The sequence below is a fragment of the Erythrolamprus reginae genome, chromosome 1, assembly GCF_031021105.1.
Source record: "Erythrolamprus reginae isolate rEryReg1 chromosome 1, rEryReg1.hap1, whole genome shotgun sequence".
Taxonomy (NCBI): domain Eukaryota; kingdom Metazoa; phylum Chordata; class Lepidosauria; order Squamata; family Dipsadidae; genus Erythrolamprus; species Erythrolamprus reginae.
Window position 1 is genome coordinate 229343425 of NC_091950.1, and position 20731 is coordinate 229364155.

The following is a 20731-nucleotide window of genomic DNA, read 5'->3' on the forward strand; positions in this document are numbered from 1 at the left end:
ATCGTTCAGGTCAGCGAATTCGCAATACAATGCCGCTCGGCGAAGGGCGGCCACATAGTCGTTTATAGACTCCCCCTCGGCTTGGTTCCGCTGATAAAATTTATAGCGCCGTGCACACCGTGAGGGAGCTGGGGCATAATGGTCCTGCAATGTTTTTAAAAAGTCATCCCACGAAATGTCGTGGATCGAAGTAGGGGCAAACAATGCGCGGGCAGTTTCAAACATCTCGGGGCCACAAAACCCCAGGAAATATGATCTTTTCCTATCACCGGAAATTTCCGTGTACCCATTGGAGATTAAGAAGCAATCGAAACGGGCGACATAGGAGTCTCACGTCTCCCCTTGGGGATTGAAGGGGGCGAAAGTAAGCTGCACTGACATCTTCACTTATTTATAGAGTCCGAGCATAGAATTCTCCGAAGAAATGGCTAGAATCCTCGTCGCCAGTGAAACAGAGGAGGCCTTAGATAGCTGATAGATTTAATACGGAATGCATGCCAGCAAGGCAGGTACAGGCTTAGAGAGAACATTCAAATACATACAGAGTTATATAGCACCGCAGGCTGAGGCAGGAACCAATCAATACACAGTAACTTTCCCGCTTACAAAGTAACTATGGAAAGCGCCCTATCAGAACCTTGGATAGGGACGCCAATCGCACGGCTCTAACCGGCCGGCTGTTTCTAAGTAAACACAGCATATGGCAAAAAACCTGCTTTTTAAAAAATTAATTAAAATACTCAAAAGTAAAAGAAACAACAATCTCTAAACAGAAATAGAAAGAAGAAAAGATAGTAAAAACCAAAGGAAACAAATACCCCCCCCCCAATAATTCAATAATAATGATACAAAGCAGTTTGTTTTTCATGTTTTCCCACTGTTCCTATTCATATCAGAACCTATATTTTTTGTTTCTATATATTATTACTATTTGTCCTCTAGGCCAGTGTTTCCCAACCTTGGCAACTTGAAGATATTTGGACTTCAACTCCCAGAATTCCCCAGCCAGTGAATGCTGGCTGGGGAATTCTGGGAGTTGAAGTCCAGATATCTTCAAGTTGCCAAGGTTGAGAAATACTGCTCTAGGCAATGCATGAAACCTAAATAATAGATAGATTTGTTTACTGGTTAAGACACTAGCCTTGAAAATAGGAGATTGTCAGTTCAGGTCCCACTTTAGCAATGAAATCCAGCTGGGTGACTTTGAGTTAATAACCAGGAAACTGGGCCAGTCTCTCTTTTTAGCCCAAGGAGCTTTGGGAAAATAAGGATAGAATAGTGTATTGGATATGTTCACTTCCTTGAGTTATTTGTAAAAATAATAAAGCTGGAATCCAAATAAAATAAAAATAATGAATATCATGTAATATGGAATCAGGTTGTCAGATTTTGCCTGTCTTTCAAAATAAAGCTATTTAAAAGATGAGAAAACAGCTTATTATGAGTTTTTTCCTGTCAGATCAAGATAACACAGCACAGGTCTTGTAAGGCAGTGGAGGGGTGGAAAGTCCAAGAACAGGAGTCAGGTCCAGATCATCTCTTGATGTTCCTGAAGGTGGCTGGAAGGTAAATCTCTGGAGGAGGTTGGTAAAGAAAAGGAAGAGCTCCATTTTGGCAAGGGTCAAACCAATACACACTCTCTGACCTGTAAGAAAGCAGAGATGGCAAAAAGGTGGATGTGGGTATTTTTGGCTTCTTAAATTACTTTACATGGCTTTCAGTAGTCACATTTCCTCAAAGGAATAATTATAATCTTAAAGAAATAATGTATCTTCCCAACTATCCCGTTGCACTGAAACTCTTTCCAGGACAGTTTTTCACACATACAGAGTGATTTTACCTGCAGAGAAAGGCATGAATGCATCCCTCTTCACAAATTTTCCTTCAGAGTCAAGAAAATGCTCAGGGTAGAATTCATGAGGTTTCTCCCACTGAGATTCATCATGGAGCACAGAGGTCAGCAATGGAAGTATGTACATACCCTAAACATTGAAATTACATAAAGAATAGTATTTGCCATTTAACACATTGTTGTAGAAAATATTATAAGGAAATTTTATACCATTGTTTTAAAGATAAATCAATTGACAACATCAGTATAGTTTGAAATAAAAATAACATCCTGAATTCATTTTAATAACAAAAAGTCTACTCAATAATGACAGAAATTTGTTTTGTAACATCATTCCTAGTTTAACACATTTTCTAAACCCTGGTCGCCAATGTTAGATTCAAAGAATTGGAAAGACACGTTGTAGCCAGCTTTGTTTTTATTAGGAATCAGCTAGACAGTAACAAACTTGCAACAATATATTTACATGGTGTGGTAAGGGAAAGTTGGTGCGGCATGGCTGTGCTGTCCTTTTTAAAATGTTTTCCGGCAGGGGCGAGGCTTTGACAGCCACTTGAATTTCTCAGCCACGGTAGATATGCTATATTTACATATACACTATTTACATACACAACAGCTAGTCTAGTGAAGAGAGGGACCAGGGAAGACATGATAGCAGTGTTCCAATATTTGAGGGGCTGCTACAGAGAGGAGGGGATCAAGCTATTTTTCAGATCAGGAATAATGGATGGAAATTGACCAAAGAGAGATTCAGCCTAGAAATAAAGAGGAACTTTCTGACAGTGAGAAAGTTGAACAATCACCAGTGGAACAGCTTGCCTTTGGAAGTAGTGAGAGCTTCATCACTTGAAACTTATAAGAAGAGATTGGATTGCCATTTGTCAGAAATGGTGTAGGGTCTCCTACTTGAATGGAGGGTTGGACTAGATGATGTATAAGATTCCTTCCAACTCTGTTAACCTGTTAACCTGTTAATAAATGCACTTAAACATACTATAGTATTATATACAGTGGTACCTCTACTTAAGAGGTTTTCTAGATAAGAACGGGGTGTTCAAGATTTTTTTGCCTCTTCTTAAGAACCATTTTTTACTTAAGAACCTAAGCCCAGAAAAATTTCCCAGGAAATTTGAGAGCGGCACGAAGGCCTGGCCAGTTTCTTGCCATTCCCCCTTTAATCCAGGCCATCTTGGGCTTTTCTGGGCCGCCAGAGGAGCATTTCGGTGGCAATTAAGGAGGCTTTGGCAGTCCAGAGAGAACAAAGAATTTTCCTTTCTCTGGGTGCTTGGACTTCTGCCAGCGCCCAGAGAAAAGAAATGCTCCCTTTGCTCTGGGCAGCCGAGGAGTCACAACAGCGAAGGAAAGGCGCCAGCCACAAAGCAATCAAGCGAGAGGAGAGGGCCGTTCAGCATGGGAGGGAAGAGGCACAGGTAGCAGCAGCAGAAGCCAGTGTATTGGAGGCAGTGTATGGGAGGCAGCCTCCCGCCTGGTATATGGGAGGCATGTGCTCCTTCTTGCCGCCTCAGAGTCCCTCTTTGATTTTTAAGCCTTAAAGTTTTGGATTTTTTTGATTCCCCTTACCTCACCTTCCTTCGGCAGTGACTCTTCTCTTCCTCTTCTTCCTTCTCCTCCTCCTCCCACCTAAATTCCGAGCTTTTATTTCTTTCCTAATGAGTTTTCACACATTATTTGTTTTTACATTGATTCTTATGGGAAAAATTGCTTCTTCTTAAGAACGTTTCTACTTAAGAACCTGGTCACAGAACAAATTAAGTTCTTAAGTAGAGGTACCACTGTACTTAACCCTGCTGTTCTGTTTAAGAAAAGTAACAAATCTTATGTTCCCGGGTCACCCTGACCCGGACCGAAAACTCTTCATTTGCAGTGCTTATGTTTGGTCAATTTGAATACTTTTTTCACTTGGAAAGTAGTCTGAACATTTCTGCACACAATGATATGAAAATTGAACTGAAGAAATTAATCCTTATTGGTTTATTTTGCACATAAATATGCCCCCCCCCATTTTTGTGAATTTTCTTTAGGTTTATTGATAATTATGCCTGCAAAATACATTCTATTTTACTAAAGTTGGTATGGGATTGGTAGCTTGAACATTTCTGAACATAATGATATGAAAATTGAACTGGAAAAATTGATGCATATTGGTTTATTTTGTTGATGAAATGCACGCCCCCCCGGTTTTTTTTAAATAGTCTTCACTTTATGGATAGTTTTGCTAGCAAAATACATTCTATTTTACTAAAGTTGGTGTGGGATTGGTAGCTTGAACATTTCTGAACATAATGATATGAAAATTGAACTGGAAAAATTGATGCATATTGGTTTATTTTGCACATAAAGTATGCCTCAATTATTTCAATTTATATAAAAATTATGCTGTTAATTTCAAACTTACATACTTTTTTTTAGTAAAATGGATTTGTTTCATAAAATTAGTTCTCTGGCTACAATGTGGTTGATTTTCAAAAGGATATTCCAAATATTTCTAGACAAATATGTATAAACAGTGACAATAATGGCACACAGCAAGGCCGAGGGGGGGTGGCTCTTTTGTGGCAAAAATAAACCAATAAGAACCATTTTGTTCAGTTCATTTATATTTTTCTTATATTCAGAAATGTTCAATTTAGTATATCAAACCTTTTGGGGGAAAATTCCTTAGGGATTTGTAGCCTTAAAAAATAGAAATTGACACAAAATTAAAAAAGGATGGGGGGAGGGGCTTTTTGATCAAAATAAAAATATAAGTCTCAATTTTTCCAGTTCAATTTTCATATCATTATGTTCATAAATGTTCAAACTAGTTTTCCAGTTGAAAAGGTTTTCAAAAAGACCAAATTCAAGTGCCTAAAAAAAATCATTTTGGTCCGGGTCTATATGACCCGAACAGACTAAGTGTGACTTTTTTTTTGCCCAGAAAAAAAAATTTTCCCCCACCCCCACAAATATTTTTTTGATGGTCAGCATTGTTAAATTGAGTAAATGAATGCCTAAGATTTTAAAGAATATTTCGGATTTGGAGCATAAAAAAATAAAAAGTGAAAATGGTTGCAAGCAGCTGAGGGGGGGGGAGGCCTTATTTCTGATGTTAAAAAACCAGTAAGAATCATTTTGTTCAGTTCCTTTATATTTTTCTTATATTCAGAAATGTTCAAGCTACCAATCCCACACCAACTTCAGTAAAATAGAATGCATTTTGCAAGCAAAACTATCCATAAATTGAAAAAACTTTCACAAAAATGGGGGGGGCGTGCATTATATCAGCAAAATAAACCAATAAGAATTACTTTTTTCATTTCAATTTTCATATCATTGTGTGCAGAAATGTTCAGACTACTTTCCAAGTGAAAAAAGCTTTCAAAAAGACCAAACATAAGCACTGCAAATGAAGAGTTTTCGGTCCGGGTCAGGGTGACCCGGGAACAGAAGATTTGTAACTTTTTTTGCCCAGCAAAAACTAAGCCCCCCACCCCCCAAAAAAAATTCTCATAGAGAGAACCCCTGAAATGATGAAACTACATGAAATTTCAAGTTTCAGATATGCAGGGAAAATTTTTTACAGGGACTCAAACTTGGCTTCGGGTCACATACGACCCGAACAGAACAGCAGGGTGTTAAATATACTAGTGTTAATAGTATGATAAATACTATGCATGGAGAAACATACCAGTTCAAAAAGGTTTCAAAAAAACCAGGCAAATCAATTACCAGCTACATTTAGGCTCCAACAGGATTTAAAACTGAATTCCACTTACTGAGAATCCTGGATTTACTAATGATCAGTTAGCAACTGGTTGCACTCACAACAGAGTGAAAAACAACCCAGATTTGAAGTTCCAATGTCCTGGGCTTCCCACCAGTATGGTCATGTAGCCATATTTGTCAACCAGCCCACATTTATGATTGTTTGCATCCTCCCAGGTTCATATGACTGCAATTTATGTTTTTGCTATAAATCAGCATTTAATTTCAATTTGTGGCCAAAAAGTGCTACAGTAAATACTGGGTTCACTTAATGACCACATCATTCACTTTATGACCTTAAAGTTTGGTCATACCTGTATACTGATGCACTTTAATTTTAATGATTAAAATTTAACTTAATGATTAAAATTATGAACTCAATTGTGGCCATAAATTGTTTATACTGTACAAAGAAGGATTGGAACATTAACAAAGGAATTATTTCACGGCAATCACCTTGGGAATGAAGAAGCTTTTGAAAATGATATCTTTGGTGGTTGCGTGGGGCAAATTGGTTGGAATAATATCAGCAAACCTTTGAATTTCATGAATTACTGCATTGGTGTAAGGCATTTTGACTCGGTCTTCTGTCCTTGGCTGACGAACCCCAATCTCTTTTGCAATTTCTTCTTGGACTTTCCCTGGGAGAATAGAATCACATCAAGATGATTCCAATTTTGCATTAAATGGAAGTACTGTATATGCAAAGGTTCCAAAGTTCATTTATAGTACAGATTTGTGATCTATGCTTGTAATTTTTTTCCAATACTTTCTCCCCATAATTATTCTATGATTATGCCCATGGAGAAAAATATTGATTATTCACTATTTATTTATATATTTATTTATTTATTTGTTTGTTTGATTTATATGCCACCCCTCTCCGAGGACTTGGGGTGGCTTACAACATATGAAAATAGCAAATCCAATTAAATTAAAACTATACAAACTATCTAAAATCCCCAGTTGTGTTAAAAATCAGTCATGCCCTTTCAAACAACAGCCATACAAACATTTTGTCGGCCAGAGGGCTGAGATCTAATCGCCCCAAGCCTGGTGGCTTAAATGAGTCTTAAGACACTTGCGAAAGGCGAGGAGGGTGGAGGCAGTGCAAATCTCTGGTTGGGGAGCTGATTCAGGAGGGCTGAGGGCCACACAGAGAAGGGTCTTCCTCTAGGCCCCACCAAGTGACATTGTCTAGTTGACGGGACCTGGAGAAGGCCAAATCTATGGGATCTCAACGGTCACTGGGATTCATGTGGCAGAAGGCGGTCCTGCAAGTAATCCAGCCCAATGCCATGTAGGTCATAGGTCATTACCAACACTTTGAATTGTGTCCAGAAACCAATCGGCAGCCAATGCAGTCCACGGAGTGTTGGAGAAAGATGGGCATGTCTAAGAAGGCCCATGACCACTCACGCAGCTGCATTTTGCATGATTTGAAATTTCTGAACACTCTTCAAAGGTAGCCTCATGTAGAGAGCATTGCAGTAGTCGAGGTGATAAGAGGTTGAGCAACTATAAGTAGAGACTCCCAGTCCAAATAGGGATGCAACTAGTGGAAAGTCGTGGAAATCCCCCCCCAGAGTAATGGATGGACAGATAGAAGTGTCCTTGGGAGGCAGAACCCACAGCCACTCCACCTTGTCAGTGTTGAGTCTGAGCCTGTTAACACCCATCCAGACCTTAACAGTCTCCAGACACCGGCACATTACTTCCACTGCTTCACTGAGTGGACACGGGGTGGAGATGTATAGCTGAGTATCATTAGTATACTGATGGTAACTCACCCCGTGCCTTCAGATGATCTCACCCAGCAGTTTCATGTAGTTATTAAACAATAGGGGGTAGAGGACCAAACCCTGAGGAACCCCACAAGGGAGGGACCTTGGAGTCGACTTCTGACCCCCTGCTAACATCAACTGCAACCAACTGGAGAGATTGCAGGTGACCAACCATAAAAGGGTGCCTACCACTCCCAATCACTCCAGCAGGTGCAGAAAGATACCATGGTATTGAAAGCTGCTGAGGGGATAGAGGATAAACCCCTATCCGGGGCCCACCAGAGATAAACCCCTATCGTGGATGCATCAGCGCGACCAAAGCAGTTTCCATGCTATAGCTGGGCCTGGATCCTGACTATTGAGGGCCCAGATAATCAGCTTCATCCAAGGACCGTTGGCGCTGGAGTGACACTACCTTCTCAACAACCTTCCCCATGAAGGGAAAGTTGGAGACTGGATGACAATTATTGAATACAACTGGGTCCAGGGAAGCCTTCTTGAGGCTTCTTGAGTGCCTCCTTGTAGGGAGCTGGAAAGGACCTCTCTCTCAAAGAAGCATTGACAATCTCTTGGACCCAGTTCTGTGTCACCTCCCTGCTGGCCAAGACCAGCCAGGAGGGACAGGGGTCCATCAAACAGGTGGTGGAACTCACAGCTCCCATGGCCTTGTCCGTTTCATCAGGTGTTACCAGGTCAAATTCCTCTCACACAATAGGACTAAGATGAGTCCCTGTCACCTGAACTGACTCGTTGCCAGTCGACACTACATTCCAATTAGAGTCAGTCTGTCCGAATCTGAACAATTTTATCTGAGAAAAACGTATTAAAGTCCTCAGCACTAACCTGCAAGGGTTCATCAACACCCCCCTCCGGATTAAGGAGGGAGCGAGTCACCCTAAACAGGGTGGCTGGGTGGGATTCCGTGGATCCAATCAGGGTGACATTATAGATGCATTTTGTTGCCCTGGGTGCCACTTTGTTAATCTCTATATGAGCTTTTATTTATTTATTTGACTTCTATGCTGCCCAATCCCGAACATTTTATAAGTTCGGTCAGATTCAGATTTACTTCTCCAACTTTTCTCTAGACATCTCTTCTGGCATTTAATCCCCCAGAGTTTCTCAGTGAACCAAGGAGTTCTCCAGTGTCGACTGCCACAGAGAGGTCACAAAGGCACAATCTGGTTAAGAGCCCCCGCTGCTGCCATATTCCAGGTTGCAGCAAGGGACTCTGCCGAACTGTGTACAAGTGAATCCAGCAAAACCCCAAGCACCCTCTGAAAGCCCTCTAGGTCTATCAGGCACCTGAGGCAGAACTGCCTAATCAGTTTTGCCTTCCTGTGGGGGACAATTGGAGCCTTGAAATCAAGCCATAGCAGAAAATGATCTGACCATGACAAAGGCAAGGTATCTAAGCCCCTTAATTTCAGATCATTGCTCAACTGCTCTGAGAGGAATACCATGTTGGGAGCATGACCCCCCCCCTCATGAGTTGGATCCTGAATTACTTGGGTCAGGTCCATGGTTGCCATGAACTCCTGCACCTGCACCAACCCAAAGGATTTGCTGAGCGATGGTAGGTTAAAGTCCCCCAAGACAATAAGCTTGGGGAACTCCACCGCCAGCCCGGTTATCTCAAGTAGTGCAGGCAGAGCTGTTGACATGCAGTTGGAAGGCAAGTATGTGAGGAACAAATCCACCTGAACCCCAAGATCCAACTTCACAAAGAGAGACTCACAACCTGCTATCTCAGGAGCAGCGAGCCTGCGTAGGCTGAAGGTCTTCTTGGCTATAATAGCCACTCCCCCCCTCTCTGGGGTCATGGCTAGTGCCACACCTGAAACCCAGCTGGGCACATTTCAGAGAGAGGAACGCCTCCCTCTGGGCCCAGCCGGGTCTAAGTCACACATGCCACGTCGGCCTCCTCATCCAGGAGTAAATCCTGGATGAGGGGAACTTTATTTACAACTGACCTGGCATTGAGTAGCAACAGCTTGAGTCCAGAGTCTGGGATTTGCTTGTCACCAGTACCCTGGGCTGAGCTAATGAGGCCAGAACAAGGGATCGCTTTCAAGCGGCAAGCTCTTGTTCCCCGACAGCAGCCTATGTTCCCTATGCCTCCCACCATATCTGTCTCTCTCCAGCAAAACCGGGATATTCATTTAATGGAGGATTGTGCTTGAAATGTATAATTCTTCAGAAAACTCTCTTCAGTCTTAGCTCATATTCAGCAGTAATGAGAGTTGATAGGTGCATAACAACATTCATCACACACACATTTTAGAAATCTCAGAAATTAAACATGTGAACCCTTCATATAGTGATCTTGTAATAACTCCCACAACACATTAATTCTTTCAAATATAAATAGATGGGGCAACCCTACTTCCGGTTCCGGTGAAAGCAGTGGCAGGATGGAGGTAGAGCTGCTGCTCTGCTGAACTACGGTTTAACATTAAAAAAAACATCAAAAAGTTCAATTCAGGTCAGAATTGTGCTACCCCCCTGACTAGCTGAAGCTTCCTTGCTTTTGGAGATCCCAATATGGTTGCTTTTTGTGACTTTTTGGGGGATCTGAGACAGTGACACAGAGAATCCAGATCAGCTAGAATGTGAAAGATGGCGGTTGCACTTGAGATTTAGCCCAACACTGGAGGTAAATGAGTCAGAGGTGACCAAGCGTTGGAGAACTGAATGTCCCTTGTGGCAGCAGTGGGTAAGAGCCACTGATGCCGAGGTGCCGGAGTAATGGGGAGCAGAGAGTGAAGGCCGGGACGAGCTGGAGCTGCTGAACAGTGCTGAGGATGCTAACTGGTCGGAGCGGCCGGCGCTGGAGGGAATGTTTGGCAGAGCGCCGAGTCAAGCAAGTAAAGGAAAGGAAGCAGAGGCTGGAGAAGGCTGGAGTTGCCAAATAGAGCCAAGAGTGCTGGCTGGTGAGACCGAGGACGTTATGAGGCAAGAGGCGGCACCAAAGGAAAGATACTAAGCTACTGAGACGCTGGGACACTTGGACATTTGAGGAATGTGAGGTGAACTGATTATACTAGGCAGAGGCCCCTGGCATGAAACCAGGCTTGGAGGCTGGTGAGAGAGGCTAACAACAGAGGGGATGTGAGAGAAGGCCTGAACTGCCTAGGATTAAACTTGGAGTTTGATCGAACTGTGTATGCTGGCCATGGGGGTGATCAGCAGAGAGGCATTCGTGTGCCCCCTCCTCAAGAAGCCTTCCCTGGATCCAGCTTCCTTGAGGGAGAGGTACTTTCCAGCTCCCTACAAGGAGGCACTCCTATGCCCCCTCCTCAAGAAGGCTTCCCTGGACCCAGTTGTATCCAATAATTATCATCCTGTCTCCAATCTTCCCTTTATGGGGAAGATTGTTGAGAAGGTGGTGTCGCTCCAGCTCCAACAGTCCATGGAGGAAAGCCGATTATCTAGGCCCTCAACTGTCAGGATTCAGGCCCTGCTACAACACAGAAACTGCTTTGGTCACGCTGATGGATGATCTCTGGCAGGCCTGGGATAGGGCTTTTGAGACCATCGACCATGGTATCCTTCTGCACTGACTGGAGGGGTTGGGAGTAGAAGGCACTGTTTTACAGTGGTTCTTCTACTATCTCTCTGGTCAGTCTCAGTTGGTGTTAGCAGGGGGTCAGAGGTCGACTCCGGGGTCCCTCCCTTATGGGGTTCCTCAGAGTTCGGTCCTCTCGCTCCTGCTGTTTAATATCTACATGACACCACTGGGTGAGATTATCCAAAGACATAAGGTGAATTACCATCAGTATGCTGATTCCACTCAGCTATACATCTCCACTCCAAGTCCACTCAGTGAAGCAGAGACAGAGACAAGACAGAGTGGCTCTGGGTTTTGCCTCCCAAGGACAATGGCATCTGTCCATCCCTCACCATAGGGGGCAGAGTCCTTACCCCTCTAAGAAAGGGTCTGAAACTTGGGTGTGCTCCTCGATCCACAGCTGACTTTAGAACATCATTTGTCAGCTGTAGCGTGGGGGGCATTTGCCCAGGTTTGTCTGGTGCACCAATTGTGGTCCTATCTGGACAGGGAGTCTCTACTCACAGTCACTCATGCCCTTATTACCTTGAGGTTCGGCTACTCTAATGCTCTTGAAATGAGGCTACATTTGAAGCATGTTCAAAAACTACAAATTGTGCAGAATGCAGCCATTTAGGCAGTCATGGGATTACTCAGACATGTCCACATCTCTCCAACACTCTGTGGTCTGCACTGGCTGTCAATTGGTTTTTGGACTCAATTCAAAGTTTTGGTTATTACCTATAAAGCCCTACATGGCATGAGACCAGATTACGTATGGGACCGCCTCCCGCCGCATGAATCCCAGCGACCAGTTAGGTCCCACAGGTGCTTTCTACAGATCCTGTCAACTAGACAATGCTGCTTGGTGGGACTTAGGGGAAGAGCCTTCTCTGTGGGGGCTCTGGCCCTCTGGAATCAATTCCCCCCGGGAATTTGTACTGCCCCCACCCTCTTCGCCTTTCGTAAGAGTGTGGTTCTGTCCCCTGGCCAATGAATGTATATTGGTTTAGTTGATTGAATGGATATGTGTGTATTTTAATTTGTTCTTTTGTTTTTAGATGTAACTTCTAATTTTAATTAATTGGATTTTGATGTATATTGCCTTTTTATATGTTATAAGTCACCCCGAGTCCTCTGAGAGGGGTGGCATATAAATCCAAACAAACAAACAAACTTATTCTTGCTTCTCCACCCACGGAGAGGGGCGGCATGCAAATATAATAATAATAATAATAATAATAATAATAATAATAATAATAATAATAATAACTCAGCTGCTGCAAAAAGATCGCACAGACTGACTACAAGCATAGACATGATGCTGTGGCACAGATGATCCACTGGAACTTGTGCTGGAACTACCATTTACCAGTGGCAAAGAACTGGTGGGATCATAAGCCCGAAAAAGTAGTTGGAAAAGAGGAAGCAAAACTACTGTGGGACTTCTGACTTCAGACTGGCCAAATTCGGAAGCATAACACACAAGACATCCTAATTGTGGAGAAAAAGAAAGGATGGATCATCGACATCGCAATCCCAGTGGACAGCAGAATTGAGGAGAAGCAGCTAGAGAAATTAGTGAAATACGAAGATCTAAAAATCGAGCTGCAACGACTCTGGCATAAGCCAGTGAAAGTGGTCCCAGTGGTACTTGGCACGCTGGGTGCAGTGCCAAAGGATCTCAGTGGACGTTTTAAAACCATCGGAATTGACAAAATATCCATCTGTCAATTGCAAAAGGCTGCTTTACTGGGATCGGCAAACATAATTTGCCGCTACATAATTCGCTGCTACATCACGCAGTCCTAGCTGCTTCGAAAGCGCCCGACTGGTGATGAAATATGAAATCCAGCATAGTGATCTCGTTTGCTGTGTTGCATTGACATAATAATAATAATAATAATAATAATAATAATAATAATAATAATAATAATAATTATTATTATTATTATTATTATCGTCATCCTACCCCTTGTTATTTGGCAGATAATTATATACTTTTATTGAAAAGCAATCAAATAAAAACTGCTTACTCTGAACTTCTGGATACTTCATCATTAGGAGTAAGGTCCAGTATAAAGTGTTTGAAGTTGTATCCATGCCAGCAATAAATAGGTTTTCCACAAGACCTATAAGATTATTATTATGGAAATAGCTATCTGTTGACTTCTTATTCTCCTGAAGAATATAAAGAAAATATATCAAGGACATTCAATGCATTTCTATAATCTACATACATGAACAGATGTTACAGTGGTCTCCAAATTTCCAGTGTCAGGAGACAGAGTTGTAGTTCAGAAGAAGAGGAGTATACTATGTGGTTTATCTGTAATAAATATTAGGATTAATATCTGCAGAGGGCTATCAAACTATATATTAATAGTGACCATGACTGATTATGACCATGATTAAATCCAGACTGTCAATTTCTGCTTATATAAAGCATTGGCCTCCAAATTTCCAATGTCAGGAGATTGTGAGAGTTGTACTTCACAAAACTGGAGTACAGTGTGTTGCTTATCTGTACTAAATCTTAGGAATATTATTTATAATGGGCTATCAAGAGATTTACAGCATTTATGAGCATGATTAAATCTAGACTGTAGATTGTTTGCTTATATAAAGCCTTATTAAACAAACTTAAGCAAAATGTAAGCATCCAGAATATGTCATTTATGTTCCTCCTAGAGATTGTCTTTAACTCATGACCATTCATTCTAGGAGAATTTCAAGTTAAAATGATAGCAAACTAACGGTGGTTGTAATCTATTCTTAGAGTTCCAATCATCTGAGCAGTTCTACAATTACAAGATCCTGCTTTGGGTGCTTGGTAACCATTTAGCACAGTGGTTCTCCACCTTTCTAATGCCTTGACTCCTTAATACAGTTCCTCATGTTGTGGTGACCCTCAACCAGAGCTTTAAGCTGATTGACAGGAAGTTTAGAGGGACACCCCCACTGTGAATGCCTGATTGGTTGAATTATAAAAATATGTTCCAAGGTGCCAGAATAGAAGCTTTAGTTCCTAATACTATGGGAAATTTGTCTTTTCCCATGGTCTTAGGCGACCTCTGTGAAATGGTCATTCGACCCCCAAAGTGGTCCTGACCCCCAGATTGAGAACCACTGCTCTAGCACTTATTATAGTTCAGTAGCTGTGATTACGTGCTTGCCTTTTGCAATCTTCCTTGCTGTTTCTTCCATAAAAATAGCGGGGAGCCAGCAGGCATTTTCTGGGGTAAATCTCTCCACTTGCCCCTCTGCGCAACACCACACTCCTTCCCAAGCCTTAATACCCCCTCCCTTGCACCCTTGTGCACCGTACAATTACATGCACACCTTCAGTCTCTCTCCATCTGGAAGCAATCATTCCAAGTCATTCTGTGCTATGCTGCTCCAGCCACTTACATACCCCTACACAGGGTTGGGCATTTCCACTGGTGGAAATGGACATGTGCATGTAGGTCCATCAGTGCCGGGCATGCATGCATATGCATATGTCGTGCACGTGAGATTCAGCATCTGCGCATGTGTAGACTCTGAATCTCGCCATCTCAGCTGTCAACAACAGTGCCCCTCTTATTCCCAGAGAGCGCAGCACTCGTCTAGCAAGTGTGAGGCACTGCTGCTGCTGCTGCTGGGGCCAGCCGGTGGCCGTAGGGTTAGGTCCTGCAAGGCGTGGTGGCTGTCAGTCCCAGCTGGCTAAAATGTGTCCAAAGTGCTGGGTTTTGTGTTCAATGTTTAGCAGGGAGCCCTAACATTCCTATCCTGCCACAAATACTCCATGTCAAGGTCTTAATTGACCAAAAAACTGATGGAGAGTAGGGTTTATGTAAGCATCTGTTTATAGCTAGGGCTAAAGAAGACTGTAATTTCTGATAGTGAGGAATATATGGTAAAGACCATGAATTACTGAATGAACTGAAATAAAGAAAAATAAAATGTTTTCTCCTTTGAAATTTAAGAGAAAATGGGAAAGGAATTTGATCTAAATGAAGACAGCTTGACCTTGTAGATTGGCATGCCCGGTCAATGCTTTCTTTCATAAAGAGTGTTTTTTTAAAAACTAACATGAAGAGTTCACCTCCACTTTTTCATGGATTTCCTTAGACTGCAATTTCTAAAAAAGGGGGGAATGGCTTTTCTCTTCTTCTGCACTAATCAGTTTCTAGACCAATAGGCTAAGCATTCACCACATATCCCACCACATATCATAATAATTGATATTCCAACGTTTATAAATAAAGATGAAAAGATTGCTTCCAAAGGGATCACCTAACCATCTCCCTACTAGAATTATCTCTCCATGAGAGACAACAGAAGTGGTACTACAGATAATTTTTGACTTATGACCATAATTGGACGTTGAGAAAAGTGGTTGTTAAGCAAGACTGCCTCACTGGACTGCTACAAAAAACAGTGTTGCTTTTCACAGGGAAAAATTATATTTAAAGGTGTACTGTACAAGCATTGCAGTAGCTTTAATAGATAAACAAAGAATAAAGACATCACATGAACAGTGAATTTGTTGGCCATCAATGATGCGCCTAGAAGACTTGCTGAGGGCCACCTCTCAGGAATTCAGGAAGATGTGGAGTTGCCAAATAATGGGAAATCTTATACCCTGGAGGTGCTTATGGCTCCTCTTTAATGTTGTCTCATAAGGTTTTAAATAAGGTCTCTGTTTTAATCAGCCTTGTTGGTGGAGGTTATTAAATTTTTTATTATTTTTGTTTCAAGTTTATATCCCCACAGAACCTTATAATGAGATTACACAAATTTCAGAATATACTCATGTATTCACTCCTTGCTTTTACTCCGATAAATTGTTTTCCTGGACATTTCTAAAGCAATGATTTCCCCCAGCTGCATGTATTCCGGAACCAGCCAGAATATTTTAAAAACGTGAAAACCCCCCCATCAATTACAGTTCCTCACATACTTAAAATGCTTTACAGTGATCCCCCGCTCGTTGCGAGGGTTCCGTTCCAGGACCCCCCGCAACGAGCGGGTTTTCGCGAAGTAGTGCTGCGGAAGTAAAAACACCATCTGTGCATGTGCAGATGGTGTTTTTACTTCCGCAGCGCTAGCGAGGAGCCGAAGATTGGGGGCGGCGCGGGTGTTTTAAAACGTCGCCGCCGACATGGGGGGCTCGCTAGCACCCCCCTAACCCGGGTTGGGGGTTGGGGGGGTGCTAGCGAGCCCCCCATGTCGGCGGCGACGTTTTAAAACACCCGCGCGGCTTTCCAATGAGTCCCGAAGACAAACGTCAAACTTCCGCGTTTGTCTTCGGGACTCATTGGAAAGTGGCGCGGGTGTTTTAAAACGTCCCCGCCGACATGGGGGGCTCGCTAGCACCCCCCCAAACCCGGGGGTTCGGGGGGGTGCTAGCGAGCCCCCCATGTCGGCGGGGACGTTTTAAAACACCCGCACGCCTTCCCAACTGAGCCCTCAAGCCAAGCGCAGAAGTTCGCCCTGGCGCTTGGCTTGAGGGCTCAGTTGGGAAGGCGCGCGGGTGTTTTAAAACGTCCCCGCCGACATGGGGGGCTCGCTAGCACCCCCCCGAACCCCCAACCCAGGTTTGGGGGGGTGCTAGCGAGCCCCCCATGTCGGTGGGGACGTTTTAAAACACCCGCGCCACTTTCCAATGAGTCCCGAAGACAAACGTCAAACTTCCGCGTTTGTCTTCGGGACTCATTGGAAAGCGGCGCGGGTGTTTTAAAACGTCCCCGCTGACATGGGGGGCTCGCTAGCACCCCCCCGAACCCCCAACCTGGGTTTGGGGGGGTGCTAGCGAGCCCCCCATGTCGGCGGCGACGTTTTAAAACACCCGCGCCGCTTCGCAGCTGTCTCCTGAAGCCGAACGCGGAAGTTAGCGTTCGGCTTCAGGAGACAGCTGCGAAGCGGCGCGCGTGTTTTAAAACATCGCAGCCGGCCTGGGGGGGCTTTCCAGCAACCCCCAAGCCCGGGTTGGGGGCTCGGGGGTTGCTGGAAAGCCCCCCCAGGCCGGCTCCGATCGTTTTAAAACAGGCGCGCCGTTCTCCGCTGACTCCTGGCGAACTTCTCCGCTTTAGGAGTCAGCGGAGAACGGCGTGCCTGTTTTAAAACGATCGGAGCCGGCCGGCTCCGATCGTTTTAAAACAGGCGCGCCGTTCTCCGCTGACTCCTGGCAAACTTCCCGGGTGAAGGGCGAAGGGCGGGCGAGCGGGTGCTGGGGGGGGGCTTCGCCCTTCCGCCAGCAAGAGGGGGAAGACCCAGGGAAGCCGCCCAGCAGCTGATCTGCCCGGCGCCATCTACGCATGCGTGCCCATAGAAAAAAAGGGCACGCATGCGCAGATGGTGTTTTGACTTCCGGGTTCAAAAATCGCAAATTACCCTGTTCACAATGGTTGGGGACGCAATAACCGGGGTATTACTGTATTACCTTTTTCTGCCGAACAAGAAATGTATCAATAAAAGTCATCTGGGTATTTTCATCAAACTCTTTGAGATTTTCAAGGAATGTGGCCTGTATGAATTCATGAAACTCTTTTCGGTTATTTATTATTTTTTTCCGAGCATCCAAAAAGAATCCCAACTTGGGAAACACATTGTATACCTGAAACGGTATGGAATAAGAGAAGTAGCATATAAGAGTGCTGAATGCTGGAAGCCATTGCTTAGAATTGTATAGATATGCATTCCATATTGAAAGATTAATGGAGCTGCAAGTATCTGAAATAAATGGATTAAGTTTGAAAGAGATTAATGGGATAAGGAATAGAGAGTTAATATTTACAAGCTGGAATAAAAGTGATTTGGATAAATTAATAGGCCCTCTGAAAGGCACCTTAGAAATTTGGAAAAAGTGGCAGGGAAAGTTAGGATTAAATAAATCAAAGCTGTCAACGTTGTATGTTATAAATAGAGACAATGAAACAAACCTAAACAAGATAATAGGTGAGCTAAAGAGCAGGGGGATAAATAGTATAGAACAGCTATAGGAGAACAATGGATAGTTAGTAGAAATCAAATAGAATGGTGGTTGCAAATAAATGCAATATGCACATACTGTACTTGAATGAAAGAGAAAATAAAGAAGCACTATTAAGGGAAGAGACAGAATTAGAGAAAAAAGTGACAGTACAAAGGAGCAGGCAGGTAATATATACAGGATGTTAACGCAGGCAGATGGGTGTGTGATCCAGGGACTAACCAGATGGTGGCAAAATGAATTGCAAAGAGCCAAGCATATAGTAGAGAATATAACGAAAATTAAGAATACAAGGGTTATAGAAATGAGGAGAAACATTTTACATAAGCAGTATCATACACCTGCACAACTTGCGTATATTTATCGGAATGTTAAGGGTGCCTGTTGACATGGATGTCAGGAGAGAGGGGTGTTCATGCATATGTTTTGGGAGTGTTTGATAGTGCAGAAATTCTGGAAAGAGTTTCCAAGACGAAATTAATAAGATGTTAAACATAAAATGGGTGATTACAAAAGAGATGGCAGTATTAGTAGTAAGAAGTAATATGGGTGAATTTAGAGAAATTAAAGAAGCAGCTATATAAAGTGCCCAAGCAGTAATAGTTTTAGGTTGGAAGGATGCAACAAAATGAACAATACAAAATTGGTACCGGTACATGATGGAAGACATTCAGTTTGAAATTATGGATACAAAGATGAATATGATTAATGAAAATAAAGTGAAAGAACTGATGGGAAGATGGGACAGGGTTAGAGATTTTATGGTTACTAGAATCAGAGACCAAATTATAAAGAATAAACTGAAATCACTCTATAATTTGTAAATATGGTAATGTTCTTGATTTAAAATAATATAAGAGTATACCCTTATTTTGGTGGAAGGATCCGAATGAATGATGTTGGGTGGTGGGAGCACAAATAACTGTGCACATTTATGTCTTTTATGTAGTGTATTTGTTGTTATAATTATTAAAAATTAATATATATATTTAAAAAAAAGAATGCTGAACACTATGAATATATTTTCTGGTATACCTATCAAAGCATTTTTATCCAAATAGGTTTGTTCCGTAGTCTCCAATCACCATTATTATCAATAATTATCCCTCTCTGAGGGGGTCAGTGATTTCCCCCCCAAGGGTAATGGATGGACAGATGGAATTGTCCTTGGGAGGCAAAACCCACAGCCACTCCGTCTTATCAGGGTTGAGTTTGAGCCTGTTGGCACCCATCCAGACCCTAAAAATAGTACAGGGTCCGACTCATGAAGGGGGGACACACCCGACATGGTATTCCTCTCTGGGCAATTGAGTAATGATCTGAGACTAAGGGGCTTAGAAGTGTTGCCTTTGTCATGGTCAGATCATTTTCTGCTGCAGCTTAACTTCCTGGCTCCAATCCTTCCCCGCAGGGAGGCGGAACCGATTAGGAGGTTTTGCCCCAGACCCCTGATGGATCCAAAGGGCTTTCAGAGGGCACTTGGGGTTATTCCAGATACACTCATCCACAGTTTGGCAGAGTCTCATGCTGAGGCCTGGAATAAGGCAGCAGCGGAGGCTCTTGACCGGATTGCGCCATTGCGACCTCTCCACGGCACTGGACCCCGTAGAGCTCCATGGTTCAACGAGGAGCTCCAGGAGTTGAAACGCCAGAAGAGACGTCTAGAGAAGCGATGGAGGAAGAGTAAGTCAGAATCCGATTGAACACTTGTAAGAGCTCATATTAAGACTTACAAAGTGGCGCTCAAGGCGGCAAGATGCGCGTACCATGCCGCCTGGATTGCATAAGTGGAATCTCGCCTGACTGCTCTGTTCAGGGTGACCCATTCCCTTCTTAACCAGGGGGGAGTTGGGGAGCCCTTGCAGAGTAGTGCCAAGGAATTTAATACATTTTTCGCTGATAAAGTCGACTCCGATTGGATCGCAGAGTTGACTGACAATGAGTCAGATGAGGGGACTTGGGACCGTACTTGTCCACCTGTCTTGGAAGAGTTTGATCTGGTGACACCTGATGAAGTGGACAAGGCCATTGGAGCTGTGAATTCCGCCACCTGTTTACTGGATCCGTGTCCCTCCTGGCTGGTTTCGGCCAGCAGGAAGGTGACACGGAGCTGGGTCCAGGAGATTGTCAATGCTTCTTTGGGGAGTGGATCCTTCCTGACTCCGTACAAGGAGGCACTTGTGCGCCCCCTCTTCAAGAATCCTTCCCTGGACCCAGCCGTACTTAATAACTATCGCCCAGTCTCCAACCTTCCCTTTATGGGGAAGGTTGTTGAGAAGGTGATGGCGCTCCAGCTCCAGTGGTCCTTGGAAGAAGCCGATTATCTAGGTCCTCAACAGTCGGGTTTCAGGCCCAGTTACAGCACAGAAATTGCTTTGGTCGGGTTGATGGATGATCTCTGGTGGGCCCAGGACAGGGGTTTATCCTCTGTCCTGGTGCTTCTTGACCTCTCAGGGGCTTTTGACACCATCGACCATGTATCCTTCTGTGCCGGCTGGAGGGGTTGGGAGTGGGAGGCACTGTTCTTCAGTGGTTCTCCTCCTACTTCTCTGGTCGATCACAGTTGGTGTTAGTGGGGGGGTCAGAGGTCGACCTCAAGGTCTCTCCCTTGTGGGGTGCCTCAGGGGTCGGTCCTCTCCTCCCTGCTATTTAATATCTACATGAAACCGCTGGGTGAGATCATCCAAGGACATGGGGTGAGGTATCATCAGTATGCAGATGATACCCAGCTTTACATCTCCACCCCATGTCCAGTCAATGAAACAGTGGAAGTGATGTGCCAGTGTCTGGAGGCTGTTGGGATC

General features: G+C 43.6%; 1 protein-coding gene across 2 annotated transcripts in view; it reads right to left on the reverse strand.

The window, feature by feature from the left end:
• Positions 1-466: 466 nt before the first annotated feature.
• LOC139156615 (cytochrome P450 2K1-like) overlaps positions 467-20731 on the reverse strand; it is a 35518-nt gene continuing 15253 nt past the window's right edge. For both annotated transcript variants that reach the window (XM_070732469.1, XM_070732470.1), the window contains 5 exons: positions 17379-17552; positions 12988-13132; positions 6074-6258; positions 1841-1982; positions 467-1645 (listed from right to left, as the gene is read on the reverse strand). In XM_070732469.1, the coding sequence (XP_070588570.1) occupies positions 1461-1645; positions 1841-1982; positions 6074-6258; positions 12988-13132; positions 17379-17552 (831 nt within the window). In that variant the 3' untranslated portion in view covers positions 467-1460. The remainder of the gene's footprint in view (positions 1646-1840; positions 1983-6073; positions 6259-12987; positions 13133-17378; positions 17553-20731) is intronic.